Below are 13121 nucleotides of genomic sequence, written 5' to 3'. Positions count from 1 at the left end.
CCCAATGTACCTGAAATGTCTGTGCAAGTCTGGCTTACATGATTTAGGGCTTACAGAAGATCTTTTGGAGTGCTAGCTAGAGTCTAGAGAGTATACTCTCAAGCATCTTAAATATATTTCTGTATATTCCCAGTTTACATCTTTCACTTTATTTTCTTACGACTCTGATAGCAAAATTATTTTGTGGGATTATGTTTCCTCAGTGGGAGTTTTGGCATAAGAGAAGCTAGGAATCATTTTTTGTGTTTTTTTTTTTCTTTTCTTTTCTGGTCACCTAAAAGAATTTTTAATCTCAAATCTGTAAAATATGCACATGAAAGGCAGAACTATATAGCACACTTTATGCTTCATATAACAGCAACAAGCATGCATTGTATGCATTTGTGGTAGTAGTTCAATTTTTTAAATTGACCCCTTTTTTAATAGTAAAATGTATGGTCTGGAATATTTTGTCTTTATTATTATGCTTGACTACTATTAAATCTGTTGCAGGAACAGATTAAGATATATGTGAGCTTTATTAGTACTGGATTAATTTTCTTAACTGGATGACAGATATTTTTGCCTTGGTGAGATATAATAAGCAGAATGATAGTTACAGGTAGGTTCTGATTGTAACTAATCATTTCATACTTAATTTCTGATCGTTTAGAGGTAATGGGAAAATATTTTGTGTTGTCTACCTGCCTATATGCCTGGAAGCCTAATGAACTTTTAAAATTGGAAGACAGTATGGATCTAAATGCAGAGAACTGTAAATGGGCTCTAAGCTATGTGTTTCTAACAATCAGAATAATGAAATTCTGATACAGTCATAAGCTAAGGGGGCAAAACGAAAGTACTCTTTAGATGAAATGTAAAAAGTGGTGGAAGATATGTCTGCAAGATTCTGATCTGATGAGATCAATGATATAGTGAACTACCTGTATGATGAAAGTTAATTAGACTTGATGCTGTGATAGCTGTGGAGTGGATCTTTACTGGTCCGGGTTCAGCTGTAGCTAAGCAAACCAGCTCATTTGTAGGGATCTTCAAGATACTTTAGAGATGTACAGTTGATCATCACATACTTAAAACCTAGGGAAATTTTGGTGGCAAATAATATATTTTTCAGTTAGCTGTGGGACCCTCACGCATAGAGTCCTGTGCTGTCCAAGTCTGAGTCTGTTAGCTCTCATCAGAACCTGAACAGCAAGCATTCTGGCATTCTAGCATTCTGTAGGCTTTAACAATGTGGTGGTTTTACTCAGGTGGGCAGCTGAGCTCCACCACAGCAGCTCTCACCGCTCCTCCTCAAAGGGAAAGGGGGAGAAAATATGATGCAAAGGGTTCAAGGATTGAGATAAGGACAGGGAGATCACTCAACAGTTATTGCGACGGGCAAAACAGACTCAGTGTAGGGAGACAGAGGAGTTTATTGCCTGTTACTAGCAAGATGGAGAAATGAGAAACAAAGGAAACAAACTAAGAACACCTTCCCCCCATCCACCCTCTCCCACCTCCTCCCCTCAAATGGCACAGGGGAACGGTAGTCAGTCTATAGCACTTTGCCTCTGCCACTCCTTCACGGTCACTCTCTTCCCCTGCTCCAACCTGGGATCCCTCCCATTGGATGCCATCCTTCCTGAACTGATCCTGCATGGGCTTCCTGCAGGAAGCAGCTCTTCAAGAACTGTTCCAAATATGGGTCTTTACCACAGGGTCCATCCATCAGGAACAAACTGCTCAGACATGGGTCCCCCACAGGCAGCAGTTCCTGCTTGGTCACCTGTTCCTGTGTTGTCCCCTCTCCATGGGCTGCAGCTCTGGCCTGGAATCTGCTCTGGCAGGGATTCTCCACAGGCTGTAGCCTCCTTAGGGGCAGATCCACCTGCTCCACCGTGGCCTCCTCCACGAACTGCAGCATGGAAATCTGCTCTACTGTGGTATGCCATGGACTGCCAGGGACAACCTGCTCCACCATGGTCCTCTCCACAGGCCACAGGGGAAGTTCTGCTCCAGTGCCTGGAGCACCTCTTCCCTGTCCTTCTTCACTGACCTTGTTGTCTGCTAGGCAGTTTCTTATTCTTCACTCTCCCAGATGCTATTGCGCAGCATCTTTTTTTCCCTTTTCTTAAAATTGCTATCACAGAGATGCAAACAACATATAGGCTTGGCTCTGGGCAGGGGCGGGTCCCTTTGGAGAGCTGGCTGAAACCTGCCCTTACGTAATATGGGGTAACTTCTGCATTCGTCTCACAGAAGCCACCCCTGCAGTCCCCCACTACCAAAACCTTGTCACGTAAATGTGTTACAAATGAACAAAGTGGCTTTTACCACATAAACCATTCCAGCTATTGTCCTGAGGTTAATGGTGAGATGCCAGAGATATCTGTCAGTCTTGAAAAAGCAGAATTGCAGAGGGATATTTGTCTGAGCCCATGGGAGGGTTTGTGTACTGCATTTGGCAGCATAGGACACAGATTTTGCACTGTTATTTCTGCTTTACAAAGTAGTAGCAATGTCTGTACTAATCCCTCTTTTATTGAAACTGCTACATCATTTACTATTTAGACTAGGTCAAAAAAAAAAGGAGGATTGCATTCACTTTCAGATATGTCTGAGGACAGGACACTGCAAGCTCAGATGCTGAAGTCTATCATGGCTAAAGAAATTCTATTAGGAAATCAAAATATTTGGTTTATCTAGCACTAGACGGGAGATTTTGGGGCATGAAACTAAAATTATGCCTCAAACTGGAATGCATGTGTGCGTCTATAACACTAATTCAGAGCTAAAAACTTTGCAAGATGGAAGGGAGAACTTAGTGTCTTAGATTGTGAATGCAGACTCCTAATGATGGTGTCACCATGTGTGACTTCAATAGTTATTTAGCAAAATTTTAAACTGTTTGTTTATAAATCATTATATCCCACATTTGCAAGACCAAGAGGAAGATGGACCATGCTGGGTTTGCTACTTTGTGTGAAGTATCAGTTAGCTTGTAGAGGAAAGAAAGAAGCTGTGTACAGGGAGATATGGCTTCCAAGAATCAACACAGTCATTAGGTAGATTGGTTTTGCTTCCTCCTTTCCTGAAAATTCCATAACTATAAGGATTCAGGCAGCTTGTGAAATAGACCAACAGTATGCCTTATACTGATCACCTGGCAGTAGTCCTTTTTTGAACAACCAACCTCATTCTGACAGCTAAGAAATACAGTTAAAGTGTTGAGGGAAGGCATTCTTTTAGCCTCTTCCTCCATGCACGGTATAGACCACAGATACCATCCGTGGTCCATGGTTTCAGAAGCTGCTGCTCAGATCTGATCACATTATTCTAACATCATAATTTCTGGATTACTTTAGAAGGTGTTTTTATTCTTCATAGGCTGAGCTATCTTTATAGTCATCTATGAATCCATTTTTTTTGTTTGTTGTTTTTTTTTCTGCAAGACAGATACCTGAACCTTTTTTATCTTAAAGATACTGCATTAATTAAACCATATTGCCTAGCTCCAAAAGTTGATAATTATCAGTAAAAGTTTGGTGTTTCTGGTGTTACTCAAAAAGAATCACATCTTTCACAACTGTGGTGAATGCACAGGTAAGGTGGAAATCTGTAAGGAGAATATGTTTTGTAGGTGAAGAACTATTCTTTTACAGCTTTTTTGAAAAGGACTAGATTTTGCCAATACCATTAACAGCATTATTCTATGAATAGAATCACAGGCTTCTGTTGTAATTGTTACTGTCCCAGTGTTTATGTAAAGGATTCAGAATTTTGGTTCAAGCAATTCATTCCAAATGAATGCCCATTTATGAGTGAGTTTGCTTGCTCGTTTGTTTGTTTGCTTGTTTTTTGTTAGACCTGTGGAAATTCTTACCTTAGACATACCCAGATAACTGTTTCCAGTTCTTTCTCCTGTCTGTAAAAACGGTGGTTTTTGAACATGGCTTTGAATACAGATAAATACTTGTTCTTTCAATAGGCTGAAAATATTTTCAGAAGAAAGTGTTCCTCTCTTTGGACCTCCACTTCCATCCCCCCCTGTGTTTACAAATCACCAGGAATTCAGGGATTTTGTGTTAGTGAAATGTAAGTCATTTTTTTATTTTGCTAGAAACACTTTTTAAGTAATTACTTTACTAAATTGAAATTCATGATGCTTAAAACGTAAATACATTTTATTGTGTATGCTGCTCTTCTGTACATTTTTTTTCCCAAATCTGTAAAATAGATGGATGCCAGGTCCAGTCAGATGAACACAAAAATGATTTTCTATGCAGTTATGCTTCTCAGACTACTAGATCTAAACTGACCTTTACATATGTAGAATGTGCAGCCACATATATTTTCATGTTTTCTTATAGGAACCTGAGATCTCACATAATTTATAGTGCTGCTTGATACTTAGTAATGAAAGGTGTTAGGTTAGCATCTCTGAAAGTGTAAGTGTTTCTGAATGCATGCTGAATAGTTGCCTTTCTGCACCTTTAAGATCTTTTTAATTCTGTAGTGGTTCAGTTCCAGGTTTCCTTGACACTTACTTGTGCTTCTAAATGAGCCATAAAGAGATATTTGGGAGCAGATCATAGAATCATAAAATAACCCATGTTAGAAGTGATCTCAAAAGATGATCTGGTCCAAAAGGAAGCTGAGATGAGATTATCTAGCAACCTCTCCAATTGCATCTTGAAAACCTCCAATAATGGGAATTTTACCATATCCCCAGAGACATTGTTCCAGTGATCGACCTCACTATAAAAAAACAAACAAACAACAACAACAAAACACTTCCTTATATCAGGACAAAACCTCTTCTGGTACAACTTGTACCCATTGCCTCTTGTCTTCTCCACGTGGATCCTCGTGAAGGCCTCCATTTTCTTTGTAGCCACCCTTTAACTATTGGAATACTGTGATGAGGTGACCTCAGAGCGTTCTCCAGGGTGAAAAGACCTAATTCCTTCAGTTTTTCCTCATACAGCAGATTCTCCAGCTTTTTGATCATCTTCATGTCACTCCTTTGGACCCTCTTCAATCTGACCCTATCTCTTTCAAATTGGGGGAACCAGAACTGGACAGTACTTCTCCTGTTTTCAGATGTGATAGAGCTATGTTTCTCCATAGTTACTGGTGTGGTGCTGTTTTGGATTTAGGATGAAAATAATGCTGATAACATGCACATGTTATAGTTGTTGCTCAGCAGTGCTTATACTGAACAAAGACTTCTCTTGCTGCAAGGAGCTTGGAAAAGCACAAGAAGCAGCGAGGGGACACAAACAGGACAGCTGACCCAAACTAACCAAAGGAGTTTACTATACCACATGATGTCATGCTGAACAATAAAACTGGGAGGGGAGTTGGCTATGAGGGGTGCTACTGTTGCTCAGGGACTGGCTGGGCATTGGTTGGCTGGTGTTGGCTGTTGGCTGGTGGTTAGCAGTTGAGTTGTGCATCACTTCTTTTGTTTTCTTTGCCCCTTTCTTTCTGTATTAAACTGTCTTTATCTCTACCACACGAGTTTTACTTTTTTTTTTTTTTTTTTTTTTTTTTCCCCAAGTTCTCTCCCTGATCCCAGCAGGGAGGGGGTATGAGCAAATGGCTGTGTGGTGCTAAGCTGCCTGCCAGGTTAAACTGCAACAGTGCTCCAGGTGTGGCCTGACAACCAGTGAGTAGGGTGAGATGATCACATCTCTATCTCTCCTAGTAATGACTCTGTGGATGAAGCCCATGATTTGATTTGTCTTCGTTGCAGCACTGGTGCACTGCTGAGTAATATTCATCTTGTCTACCAGGACCTAAAAATACCTTTCAGCAACACTGCACCCCAGGCACAGATCCTAGCCTGTGGTGGGTTCTTTTGTAATGCCATCGCAGGTGCACTTGGCTTTGTAAAGTTTACTCAACAAGAACTTTATAGAGTTCTTGCTTGCTCACTCTTCTTGCCTCTCTAGGTCTCTCTGTAAGATGACTCTCCCATCTGATGTGTCCACCTCACTACTCAGTGTAGTGTCATCAGCACACATAGTGAGGGTGCTTTCAAACACAAGATCCAGATCATTTATGAAGATGTTGAAAGTGTGGTTCCTAGTGTCAGTTCCTGGGGGACCCCACTTGTGGCAGGTTTCCAGATTGAGTAAAAACCATTAATCACCACATTTTGCCATCTTAACACATTGTGGTGGATTCCATCTAGATTTGTATGAGTGCATGCCCTGCATAATGGCTGCAGACCAGCCCTTCCAACACAGGTGTTGTTGGAGCTACTTGATACTGTGATCTGGATTGTAAGCTACACTGGTAAAAAAAAAAAAAAAAAAAAAAAAAAAAGAGGAAAACAAGGTATTGAGAGCCTCTGCCTGTTCAGCACTATTAGTAACTAGTATCCTTGCCCTGTTCAGCAATGGGCTTACATCTTCACTGTGCTGCTGCTTGTTGCTCGTGTATCTGAAGAGTACGTTCTTGTTCTTGACGTTTTGGGCCAATTTCATTTCTACCTGAGCCTTAGCCTTCCTGCCTGCATCTCTGCATAGGTCTTAGCAAGGTTCTTGTAGTCCTCAGTGTACTCATTGAAGCCTTTTTTCCATAGATGATACAATTCTTTTTTGCTCCTATGTGTACCCAAAAGCTCATTGTTAAGCCAGGGTGGTCTCCTGTTCTGCCTTCATCCTTTCTCTTTGTAGGGGATAGTCTGTTCTTGTTCTTCCAGGACGTTGTTCTCAAATAACTCCCAGTGCTCACAAGCTCCTTTGCCCTCCTTGCATGCTTCATATTGAATTTGGCTCTTCTAAAATCCAGAATCTTTGTCCTATAGCTGGTCTTCAGTGTGCTCAAAAGGCTCTTAAACTTCAGTGTTAGGATTTCTATATCCAAGGCTACTATTGGTAGTTGTGTTGTCAAGTTCACAGTTTGCAGGCAGTAAACCTAGTTCACCTTTGGCATGTCCAGCATGTGTAGCAGGAAGCAGTCCTTAATGCATTCCAGGAACCTGGTGGAGGATCTGTGCACTGCTGCGTTGTGTTCCCAACAAGTGTCCGGGTAATTGAAGTTACCCTTGAAGATAAGGTTTTGTTGTCCTGAGACGTCTTTGAGCAGCGGAAGTAAGGCTTCATTGGCCTCGTTGTCCTGACTGGGAGTTCATTAACAGACATCTAACATAATCGTAAGGATTACAATTACACACTTACCTGACAGGAACTTTACTAGTAACTTATTTTGCACACATTACTAACAAATACTTAAATTGGTTTAGGACTTAAACTGATTAGTAGTTTGTCTTTAATTTTTATATTAGGAGGTTATTGGGGTGCCTTGTAGAATACTGCTATTAGTCTTTATTTCCCTTTAGGGTTGAGGGATTGTTATTTACTAAAAAAAAATGCAAAAAGAGATGAAACTAAGTTACTATGGGAAAACTGGTTATATTTATATAGAGGCAAAATAGAGTCAGTGGAAAGTAGCAAAGCACATGAAAATAACGTATCTTCTTTTCCATTATATTTTAGTAATAAATGGTGAAAAAGCCACCTTGGAAACCCCAACATTTTCTCAGAAACGTCAGCGCACTCTAGACATGCTGATCCGCTCTTTATACCAGGACCTGATGCCTGATCTACACAAGGTAAATGTAAGTCAGAAAGTCAGAAGTGATCTCTGTGCCTCTCATATGTTCTCTTCTGCTTTCACTAGGACACTGAATGTTCTGTTGCTTTAAAAGCCTGTAATCCTGATGAGCACTGGATTGTGTACACTAGGCTAAATACTAATAGTGACATAGTTTGTTTTACAGTTACATAAAAATTGACAGGCTGTCCTTTCAGGGTAGGACTGTCCATGCGTGTCCACGCAATCCAGTTGGCAACCAGTCATGAGTGATGTTCCCCGGGGGTTGGTGTTGGGGCCCATCCTCTTTAATACATTTGTTGATGATTTGGACAAAGGAACTGAGTGCCCCCTCAGTAAGTTTGCAGACGATACTAAATTGGGGGTAAGTGTTGATCTGCTGGAGGGTAGGAAGGCCCTGCAGGCCTGGAACCTGGACAGGTTGGATTGATGGGCAGAGGCCAATGGGATGAGGTTCAATATGGCTAAGTGCCAAGTCCTGCACTTTGGTCACAACAACCTCACACAATGCTACAGGCTTGGGGCAGAATGGTTGGAAAGCTGCACAGAGGAAAAAGATCTGGGGGTGTTGGTCAGTGCTCACCTGGACATGAGCTGGAAGTGTGCCCAGGTGGCCAATAAGGCTAATGGCATCCTGGCTTGTGTCAGGTGTAGTGTGGCCAGCAGAACCAGGGAGGTGCTTGTCCCCCTGTACTCTTCTCTGGTGAGGCTGCACTACAAGTACTGTGTTCAATTTTGGGTCCTGCACTGCATGAAGGACATTGAGACCCTGGAGTGTATCCAGAGAAGGGCTATGAAGCTGGTGAAGGGTCTGGAACACAAGTCTTATGAGGAGCAGCTGAGAGAACTGGGGTTGTTTAGTCTGGAGGAGGTTCAGGGGAGACCTTACTGCTCTCTACAACTACCTGAAAGGACGTTCTGGGGAGATAGGGGTCAGCTTCTTCTCACAGATACCTAGTGATCAAGAGGGACGAGAGGGAATGGCCTCAAGTTATGCCAGGGAAAGTTCAGGTTGGAAATTAGGAGATTTCTTCTCAGAAGGAGAGGTTAGGCATTTGAACGGGTTGCCCAGGGAGCTTCTGGAGTCACTGTGCCTGCGGGTGTTTAAGAAAAGGTTAGAGGTGGTACTTAGGAACATGGTTTAATGGGTAATATTGGTTGTAGGAGGATGGTTGGACCAGATGATCTTGGAGGTCTTTTCTAACCTTTATGATTCTATGTCTGCAACCTTTGTTGCAATTGTATAATATGAAAGTGGTAAATGATGACAAGTAGGAAAGTAAAGAAGTCAATGATTTGAAAAATAGTGATTACTGTTCTCTGAGAAGCAATACAGTTAGATTCATCATGACAGGAAAGTATATAAAAAGAAAAGCAGACAATGTAAATGGTATTGTATTAAATTGACTAATTTTTTATTCAAAAATATGAAAACCTGATTTAATTTTAAAACAAAAGCATTTTTTTCTGTTTTAGAACATGCTTAATAGAAGGTCTTTCAGTGATGTGTTGCCAGAGTCCCCGAAATCAACACGGAAAAAAGAAGAAGCTCGGCAAGCAGAATTTGTCCGACTCGGTCAGGTGGGATCAATTTAGCAAGGATGCATCTATGTTTACAAAGACTTAGGTTATGTTTACATCACTTCATAGGCATACTGGATTTTGGTGTGCTGTAAATACTAGCAATGAAGATATATAAGATACTTTAAACAGCTTTATTCTCTATCTGAGTGGAACTGTGTTTATATGGTATTTCGCTAGAGTGTTTAGCCCTTTTAGAATCAGCACACTTTTTACGTAGCTGAAGAATTCATGATACTGTGACCATGTGTCTTTTGGCACCATCCCTGTAGCAGTATGTATCTATATAGTTTGATTTAGTGATTTGCTAAATGCTTTTGCAGGTGAAAGGCCAGCTTATGTAACTGATAAAAGGTTCCTCTGATCAGCTGACCTACAGAAAGAATTGTGTAGACGTGTCAGAGGCTCTATGTCCAAGTAGAAGCCAGTGACGAGTGGTGTACCTCAGGGATCTGTCTTGGGACTGATACTGTTTAATATTTATATCAGTGACATAGACAGTGGGATTGAGTGCATCCTTAGCAAATTTGCTGATGACACCAAGCTCATTTATGCTTATATTTATATATTTATATATTTATATATTTATATATTTATATATTTATGTTTATATTTATATATTTATGTTTATATTTATATATTTATGTTTATATTTATATATTTATGTTTATATTTATATATTTATATTTAAAGAGCCTATCACCGTATTGATAAACACTCTTTGGGACCACTCTGATGGCAGGGGTAGTAACAAGAGTTGGCCTTTTAGTACCTCAGCACTTCTGATTCCAACCAATTTAAAAAAAAAAAAAAAGAATAAAAAGAAAAGGCTACAAGACTTTGCTGTAGAAGGAAAGGATGCCAGCCAGAGGGACCTGGACAGGCTGGAGAAGGGGGCGCATTTGAACCTAATGAAGTTTAACAAGTCCATGTGCAAGGTACTGCACCTGGTTTGGGGCAATCCTGGACATGAAGACAGAGTAGGAGAAGCACTCTTTGAGAGCAGTCCTGCAGAGAAGGGCTTGGGGGTTCTGGTGGATGAAAAGCTTGAAATGAGCCAGGAGTACATGCTTGCAGGCCAGAATGCAAACTGAATCCTGGGCTGCATCAACAGAGGAATGGCCAGCAGGTTAAGGGAGGGGATTGTCTCCCTCTATTCTGCCCTTCTAAGGCCCCACTTGAAGTAGTGCCTCCAGGTCTGGGCCCCCCAGAACAAGAAGGATGTTTATCTTTTAAGAGCGGGTCCAGAGGGGGGCTACAAAAGTGCTCAAGGGGATGAAACACTTCTCCTATGAAGAAAGGCTAAGAGAGCTGGGGCTTTTCAACCTACAGAAGAGAAGGCTCCGGGGTGATCCCATTGCAACCTTGCAGTACTTAAAGGGGACGTAGAAAAAAAGATGGGGAACAACTATTCTCAATCAGATAAAGACAGGATAAGGGGGAATGGCTTTAAACTAAAAGAGGTGAGATTTAGATTAAAGGTTAGGAGGAAATATTTCACTTGGAGGGTGGTGAGGCACTGGAACAGGTTGCCCAGAGAAGTTGTGAATGCCTCATCCTTGGTTCAAGACCAGATTGGACAAGGCCCTGAGCAACCTGATCTAGTGAGTGGTGTCCCTGCCTATGGCAGGGTGGTTGGAACTGGATGATCTTTGAGGTCCCTTCCAACCCAAGCCATTCTATGATTTCATTCTGTCATTCTGTTGATTACTATGTTGGACACTTCATATTTTGAGCTTCTTTTTTTTTTTTATAAGCTATGTAAGCTTTGGCTGTAGCTCCATAGTGATCAGTGCAGTCTTTCTTCAGGGTATTGGTAATTCCCCTTCTTTCTTAATAACTGTAATAGCAATTCCAAGCTGTAAACTACTTAGTCATCCTAAGTTGTCCTTTCTTCTTAGGCTTTAGGTTATATATTAGTGACAAAAGCTTAATTTAACTAAAATACCTGTTTGTATTAGGCGCTGAAATTGAAAACCACTGTGAAAGGGGATACACCAGCTACCCTGGCAACCACAAGCTTTTCTAAAAAGGAGGTGAGTGAACCCATTTGTGTAAGGAGAGTTCAAAAAAAAAAAAAATGCAATTGAGCATGGCACTGTATATCGGTTGTATATGTTGTTTATTTACCTTTCTGATTAGATACTATAGCAGCAAAGTTGTAATGCATAGTGTTAAAGTGATTCTTCAGCCCATAGCAAACGAATAAAGGATGAGCCTGAAGGTAGTAGTACTTCTCATGCTAATGCAAGTCTGGATATTTTTATATCTGAGCATATTTCATGAAAAAAAAAATATTTTCCATAACCAATCATCTTTTGATTATTTTAACATCTTTATCAAATTTAAAGCAAAATTTAGTTGTGTTTTTATTTCCTGTAACTACATTTTTTTTACAAGGCATAGGAGTGAAAAATGTAAATTACACTTTTCTATGTACATCTTATATATAGAAGCTTCAGAAGTGCTTGTAGAATTTCAGACTTCAGCTCAATACTTAATATTAGAGAAGAGATGGGGGAGGGGACAGAATTTGGGAGGTAAGTACAGAGAACACATGACAAAAGAACAATTTGGGGGAAAGGTAGTTTTAGCAGTACCATGTCTAAATATCACAAATGAACCATGAAATGAAATCAAACTGTATATGCATGGAAGTGCATATATTTTAAGTCTGTATTTTAATTGTTTAATAACAAATTTCCAGGGTTACACTGAATATCAGCAGCTTGGGTTTTAATTCCAGTGTTCCAAGAGTGTATCTTATACTTATTAGTCTCCAAATCCAATTGGTAGGGAGAGTATTTCTCTGCAAGAAAATTAACTAGATTTTGATCTTTCAAATTCAAAAAATATACTTTTAAGAAATGTATCCTGCCAAAAGTATTTACGTGTTCTTACATGTCACTGTCTTATCTCATTCGTGTCTATATGGTCAGTATTTCTTAGTATAATTAATATGTATCCCTTATGTTACATCATAGCCTTGGGAGTCCCAATCTTTCTGCAGTAATTTTCCTCATGAGGTTGTCTGTGCAGATTCCTGGGGCCAGTCCTTGCTGGTTTCTACAGATGCTGGCATCTTGTTAATTGATGGTTAGTAAATGATGCTGTGTTCTTGTGTCAATTATTTATGTATCTGACCATTTTCTTCAAAATAAATGTTCATAAGCTCTGTTTAGGTAATTGGTAAGTCCTCACCTGCAAGGATAGTATCAATCCAAGTGGATCTATTACATTTATGTAATCTAGCTGCAGATTTTTTTCTCTGCATCAGAATCCTTATTTGGAGCCAATTTTCATGCAGATTTCTGAATGTTTTGTTATTTCAGATGCTGTTATCTTGACCATCTGAAAAGATTTATGAAGTCAAACCCAAACTCAAGGAGCGTCTGGATTTTTTAGCCCTTGATGATACTAATGAACATGAAGCACAAGGCTTATGTGGTGATGAAAGCCTGTTTCTTCCATAGCAGTGCTTTTACTAGTTTGACCTCTTGTATTCTGTGTGCCACATAAGGCCATTGGGACTAAGGGAATGAATTTAGTTCTCAGTGAAAATTTTCAGACTTTCGAAAGAAAGGTCCCTTTCAGGCTTCAGTTGCATAATTTCATCCATGGCAATGATAAAACACTCCTATAAGGAAGTACTGGTTATGGTGCTGCAGCATACATATGAGCTTTGTTGCAGGATGTTTCATTTTCGTGAGAAAAAACAAGACTTATTTTATTAGAAAGAAATAGTTCAGAACCATTGACTACCAAATTTTAACAGAATTTTAAAGAAATATATGTGTTTTCTTTTTTTAGATGGTCAGCCATCAGTTCAAGTATTTGATAAAACTCTCCAAATAAAGCAGATGCATGTGTTGGAAGCTCTGGATCTTTTGATTGCCCGTACAGACAAAGGTAGGAGAGGTCCTTGTTATTTG

The 13121-nt window shown here is 40.1% G+C and overlaps 1 protein-coding gene across 2 annotated transcripts in view; it reads left to right on the top strand.

Annotated features, from left to right (window-relative positions):
• The window catches only part of GARNL3 (GTPase activating Rap/RanGAP domain like 3), a 51797-nt gene that overhangs the window by 19024 nt on the left and 19652 nt on the right, over nucleotides 1-13121 (top strand). Inside the window, exons 13-19 of one of the 2 annotated variants that reach the window (XM_072025502.1) lie at nucleotides 556-601; nucleotides 3971-4077; nucleotides 7491-7612; nucleotides 9085-9189; nucleotides 11151-11225; nucleotides 12174-12285; nucleotides 13000-13098. In XM_072025502.1, the coding sequence (XP_071881603.1) occupies nucleotides 556-601; nucleotides 3971-4077; nucleotides 7491-7612; nucleotides 9085-9189; nucleotides 11151-11225; nucleotides 12174-12285; nucleotides 13000-13098 (666 nt within the window). The remainder of the gene's footprint in view (nucleotides 1-555; nucleotides 602-3970; nucleotides 4078-7490; nucleotides 7613-9084; nucleotides 9190-11150; nucleotides 11226-12173; nucleotides 12286-12999; nucleotides 13099-13121) is intronic. The other variant, XM_072025503.1, reaches the window with a different exon arrangement.

Source organism: Anas platyrhynchos, chromosome 18 (genome assembly GCF_047663525.1).
Source record: "Anas platyrhynchos isolate ZD024472 breed Pekin duck chromosome 18, IASCAAS_PekinDuck_T2T, whole genome shotgun sequence".
Classification (NCBI taxonomy): Eukaryota; Metazoa; Chordata; class Aves; order Anseriformes; family Anatidae; genus Anas; species Anas platyrhynchos.
The sequence above is the reverse complement of the archived record's forward strand: the minus strand, read 5'-3'. Positions and strand labels throughout refer to the sequence as shown.